Source organism: Hibiscus syriacus, unplaced genomic scaffold (genome assembly GCF_006381635.1).
Source record: "Hibiscus syriacus cultivar Baekdansim isolate YM2019G1 unplaced genomic scaffold, ASM638163v2 tig00110430_pilon, whole genome shotgun sequence".
NCBI classification, from domain to species: Eukaryota; Viridiplantae; Streptophyta; class Magnoliopsida; order Malvales; family Malvaceae; genus Hibiscus; species Hibiscus syriacus.
Window position 1 is genome coordinate 513,289 of NW_024062734.1, and position 6,000 is coordinate 519,288.

At 34.1% G+C, this 6,000-nt stretch overlaps 1 protein-coding gene across 1 annotated transcript; it reads right to left on the reverse strand.

The window, feature by feature from the left end:
- Positions 1 to 672: 672 nt before the first annotated feature.
- Positions 673 to 3,354, reverse strand: LOC120125240 (peptidyl-prolyl cis-trans isomerase CYP40-like). The gene is made up of 9 exons (XM_039143721.1): positions 2,962 to 3,354; positions 2,191 to 2,694; positions 1,977 to 2,064; positions 1,823 to 1,875; positions 1,630 to 1,734; positions 1,470 to 1,545; positions 1,095 to 1,132; positions 884 to 1,003; positions 673 to 791 (listed from the first exon to the last, which is right to left on the reverse strand). Exons 1-8 carry the CDS (start codon positions 3,130 to 3,132, stop codon positions 950 to 952), a joined length of 1,089 nt encoding a protein of 362 aa, XP_038999652.1. The 5' UTR covers positions 3,133 to 3,354; the 3' UTR covers positions 673 to 791; positions 884 to 949.
- Between the last annotated feature and the right edge of the window lie 2,646 nt (positions 3,355 to 6,000).

A 6,000-nucleotide genomic window follows, 5' to 3' on the forward strand; every position in this document is an offset into this window, starting at 1 on the left:
GGGTTACTTACTATCTACCTAATATTCCAACAATGTACAAAAGAGTGGGATACCAGAGACTGAAACGATGGATGATTGCAGGAGGATGCTAGTGCTGTCACTTGGCACATATGCACCCAAGTTTGAAGAGAAATATAATGCAGATATGGTCTCCAAATGGGGATTGATCCAGTGGTTCTTTCACAATTTCAATAGTAGTCCATTGGTTGGATCTATTGGCTGTGGAACCTACGACATGGTTGACTTTAGTATTGTTGCCCGATTCCAATGAAGAAGTTGAAGGAGAGTCCACCAATGAAGAAACCCTTGTCATCTTCGCTAAGAGGCTGAAGAAAGCTTAGGCTTGCTTCTTAAATGGGGTTTGTTTTTATGTAATGCTTTGTTCCAACGCTTTTGAAGGCATTTCCCTTTTTTTAATATGTTAGTGTGTCAAATAAACGTAAGTTCAGTTTAGATCTTCATTTGATTGTGTGATTCAATAAGTTGGAGTTGTACTGTTGTTCTTGATCCTACAAATTATTGAGAGAGAAAAAAGAATCTTAAGAGTGAATTATAAGACTTGATTGTGTGTCAAATATGTGTATGTATCCAACATGGGTACTTATATCAAATAATTGTCTTGTGTCTATAAAATGATAGTTCGGACAAGCTCAAACAAACATGTAAAACTAAAATAAAGGTTCTAGTAGGAATAAAATGTCAATCTGTTTCACTAAAAATGAAGAGTAGGAAAGTAACTACCCAAATTCCAACTTAACAGAGATCTGGAAAGTTTTGGCTGAAGCCGAAGCCTGCATGGTGAAATAAAACCGATAAGACGTTCGAGTCGAAAAGCATGCTCACAAGTCACAATCCATAGCAAAAGTTGAACAAAAATGCATACCTGATTTTTCCCTCAAGCCAAACAAACTATAAACAGAAAAAACTCTATATAGTTTTTGCAAAAGATCTATTGAAACATTCTAGAGTATGCCTGTTTCTCTCGGTCTCTTCGATCAGCAATCTGCAGTAGTTTTACAAATTAAAGGAAATGAAGGGGGAAAAGCATTAAACATTTAACATGTTCGATAAAGGAAACGGTGACGATTATTAACCTTCTTCCTTGCTGCTGCAAACTCTTTCTTTATTCCACCTGAAGGGTGGAAAATACAGTATATGATCACAGAGTTCTACTAAAAGTATGTAATTGAACAAAGTTGATGAACTAACACCAAGGACAATCGCGAAAACTTATTAAGAAAAGAAAATCAGCTTGAAGACCATATGGAGTTTAGGCCATGAGGCCCAATTACATAAACCAAATGTAGCAAGCATATCAACCTCCTTTCGATCCTCGTAGCAGTAATATGGAAGAGAATGAAAGAGAGAGACGGGAGGTAGCAGCAAAGGGGCATCAAAGAGGGTTACATATGCTAGAAAAAATTGCTAAATGATAGCTTCCATTCCATAAGAAACGAGATTGCACTGACCATTATTTGGGTCCAAGTCCAATGCCTTTTTAAAGCTCTCAACTGCAGCATCTATGTCCTTAAGTGCCATATATGCCTGAAATAGGTGAAAACAAAAACATGCAATGTCAAGGAATGAATAAACTTGACTTTGAATGTCATGCAGATAGTAAGCACTGACCTGGCCTTGCCGAAAGAAAGCTTTCACATTATCTTCACCGTCACGAATTGCAAAGTCCGCATCCAACAATGCCCCTTTTAAGTCACCAAGTTTCAACTTGCAGGCCTGAAACAGACAACTTGGTGAATATCTGAGACTTGGTTGAACATGCAGTTTCTATGACCTAACATTTTCAAGGAAGTCAAAATCTTACAGAACAATTCGTATATATCTGAGACTTGGTCTTCCGCAAAGCCGAGCATCTCCCTAAGCAATGATAAATTAGAGATGAAAAGAAAAAGCATGAGATTCATGTCATTTGTAGTAATAACATCTCGGTCATATATGAGGGGAACTAAATTATGCACCTCCATCAATGCCCTTCAGCTCCCAGCAAACATCAGAGTAACGCAAAGCCTTACAATATTTTCTAAGAGCTATCTTATAATCTTGTTTCTATAAGAGGCAAAACAATATCAAAGTTCCAAACAAAAGATGTCCAAAAAGTATACCATCATTAAGCATTCATAATCAGAAACACGTTAACTATACAGTGGAAAACCGTATAATTACATCGAATACCTTGAATTGCTCATTTCCGAAAGCTTTGATAGAGTCTACTGCCTCCATCCACCAAGAAAACTCATCTGGTTTTTTGTCAAGGTCAGCTGGCCAATCAGGATAAACATCACCATCCTTAAAGAAGTTAGATATGCCGTCATCTGCCCCTTCAGGAATTTCTCCACAATCAGCAATTATAACCTCTTGAGTGGGGTAATTAGTACCATCCTCGGTAGCAACATGGTCAATAGAACGAAGAACACCCATTCCTTTGATAATCTTCCCAAAAACCACATTCTTTCCATCTAGACAAGTGGTTCGATTAGTAGTGATAAAGAATTGAGATCCATTGGTGTTAGGCCCCGTGTTAGCCATTGATAACATTCCTTTCCGTTCATGTTTTAACTCAAAGTTCTCATCCTCGAATTTCAAGCCATAAATGGATTCTCCACCAGTTCCATCACCAGCTGATATATCCCCACCTTGTATCATAAAACCCCTGATAACTTGGTGAAATCGAACACCCTGTAAAATTATGATGAATTCATACCATACACATGGAAGCTACACATATGTTGCTTTTGAATATGCAATATTAAATCACAATATCACATAACACACAATGTGAAACAAAACATGTAATCACTAGAAAATAAAAAGATGTTAACACCAATTTAACATTCCATGAAGAAGAAGAAACAGAGTAAAACGGCTAACCAAGAAATACTTGAATGCATTTACATATAAAAATTGTTATTTTATGCATAGGTGAAAGAGAAAGAAAGGACGAACCTTATAATGCAGGGGAGCAGCAGTGTTGGGTCCAATGCCTTTCTCACCAGTACACAAAGCCCTGAAATTTTCAGCAGTTTTGGGCACAACATCCTTGTATAACTCCACTACTAGCCTTCCTTCTACTTCTCCTCCTATACTTATGTCCAAATAACACCTTGGGTTCACCATTTTTACCCCTCTCTAAAACTCTATGCTCCAACCAAAAGAAAGAAACCAAAAACAAGGATAGGTAAAGCAAAGGGACTTGGATTTGAGGACTGGAACCGACGGATGGTTGGATTGGGGGCTGCGTTACTTAAGAGTGACAATGACAAGACCCCGAGTTTTCAGGCTATTTAGGGTAGATATTCTCTTTCGACCTTGGTTTTTTGCTTTAGGTCAAGGGAGAAGATATGGATGTTGGGGGACGTCCTGCGACTGTTGCTTGCCTATCTGCTTAATTTTCGGATTTTTCTTTATGACTTTTCGAAATTCAGTAATTATATTAAAATCGAACTCGTAATTTATTTTTAATTAAATTTAAAATATATCTTTTATCAATATATCATACATTTGATTATAAATTTTAATCTATTATTTAGTTAATAAATTAAATTATTATGATAATTTATATAAAATATGAAATAAATTAAGATATAATAATAATATATGTAAAAATAATTAAAATATGACACGATATAAAAAAAATAATATTAATACATAAACATGTGTACAATATATTTTAAAAATTATTAAAATGTTCAAGTTTATATAAATATATAACATATTAAAAATACTAGCAGTTAGTTGGTCTATTGATATGTGACACATGATTTTTTAAGCAAGATCAATGATTCGAATTGTGATGTTGTGAATGAATCAAACTGGATCAGGATGGTTGCCCTCGTAATGGACCTCTATAGTACATGATCAAAATTGGTCGATCAATAGATCAAACATCAATTATTATACTAAAAAATAATATATTAAAAATAATAGTAACATTAGCATAAATATAAAAAATGATGATATGTGATTCATAATTGATATTTTTGGTTTTAGTGTCAATTAAAATAAATAATTGAAAGATAAATACATATTTGAAATATACATTTCATAAGCTTTCCATTAGTGATATCAATTTCGAGTTTCAAGTAAGTTGAATCTAAGTCTTAAATTGGATCTAAATTTAAGATTTATAATAAATTTGGGTAAATTTGTGAAATTGATTATAGATTGTGAATTTATCATTAATTGTGTAACATAGACTAAATAGAATCGGTGGAGATCATCACTCTAAGATGAAGGATAAAGGCTCTCAAGAGTTTTTAAATTGAATTATATCGAACATCTTTGATTAAGGTGAGTGTTGTCACATTTGTTATGTTTACTATGTTGAGTGTTCATTGTCATGTAGCTCATATTATACATGATTATTGGTTCGTATGAAGCATAAAGAATGGCAACTATTATTATTGGAAAGATTGTAAGTTATGTAATTTTATTGTTATTGACATGTACAATAAACATTGATATGTGTATTTAGGTCCGAGAATTGTTTCTGACAAAACAAAGGCTGTGTGTATGTAGCGCATCATAAGGCTATGAGCTCCAGATTAATTGTGCGTCCGATCTCTCATTTCTTCGTCAACACTGGGGCTGGCTTGACTCTTTACATTGTCCTCGTTATCACGCCTTTCATTAGTGCAACTTTGTGAATTTTTAAATTTATTTTTTATTATAATCATATTTGGTCTTAAAATATTAATAAAATATGAAAGGTCATGTGAAAACTAATAAAATATTCCACATCATCATATAGTGGTGACAAAAAAATTCATAATATAAAGTTCAATAAATAAATTGAAAAAAAATTAAAAGTATAATGAGTAAATTATAAGAGAGACAAAATAATTCAACTACTAAACTTTTAATTTACCCAAAAAAATAACATTTTTATATATTCTGATCACATCACTCATATTTTTGTTGACATTATATCTTTCTATACATCATAACTTTTGTATCGACATTACATCTCTTCATATTGACATCACAATTTTTCAAATTAATATTATATTTCTTTTTTTTTTTATAGAAGTTGGAGGTCTCACTAAAAACTCCCTTCGTATTCGTTTACATACTAAATGTATGTTAACGAACATTGGAAGGAAGAAAAAAGTACCTCAAATTTTATTGATAAAATACCCGATACAAAAGACACCACGGAATATCCTCTCATGGTGATGTACACCATTACAACAAACACCTTAACCTTATATAACCTCATCCAAAGCCACAGTCTAAACACCTTACTTCTAATTACACCACCAACAGTACGAATAAAACAACGCAACAGAACATAATACAAATTAAAAGCAACACCTACAACCATATAGACTAAAACAACCACAATTGAAGAGACAAGATCTAATGAGACTCTTCTTCTTCAGGAGCCCAAGAGTTTGGTTTGAATGAAGGCTCTATCTCATGCACCATGACCTTGAAGAAGTTGTCACCAACCTTTAATTCCACCATCGCATCAATTCTCGCATCAGCCTTTGTAAGGACTTAAATTTTTGCCCGATCAAAGGATGATGGAGACTGACAACTTTCGTCGATAGCTAGTAATAAACCCCACTTATCAGCAATGTTCTTGAAAGTATCCCAATTCCATGTGTGAAAAGGAACACCCTCACAAACTAATCATACTCGACTACACTCCATTACCAAACTCTCTGACCAAGTTTCGACTATGGAGAACCACTCTACGAGAATCTTTGATTTATCGTTCTTTACACTTCTCAAGGAAGCATTGTCTTCGAAAATCATTAAAATCGCATTACCTGCAGCTCTCATTAAGGTGAAGCCAGTGAGGCCCTTTGTTTGCATTTGTCTGGCGAGATGACCAATTTTGACAAAGTCCTTGCACCACCCCACTAGACAATTGCTTAACACCTAAAGTTTTTCTTCATCTATAACACCTTTAACTTTAAAATGATTCTTCCTCGAAACATCCTCCGTCACGGACTTGCGAAGAACACCTGTCGAGGACTT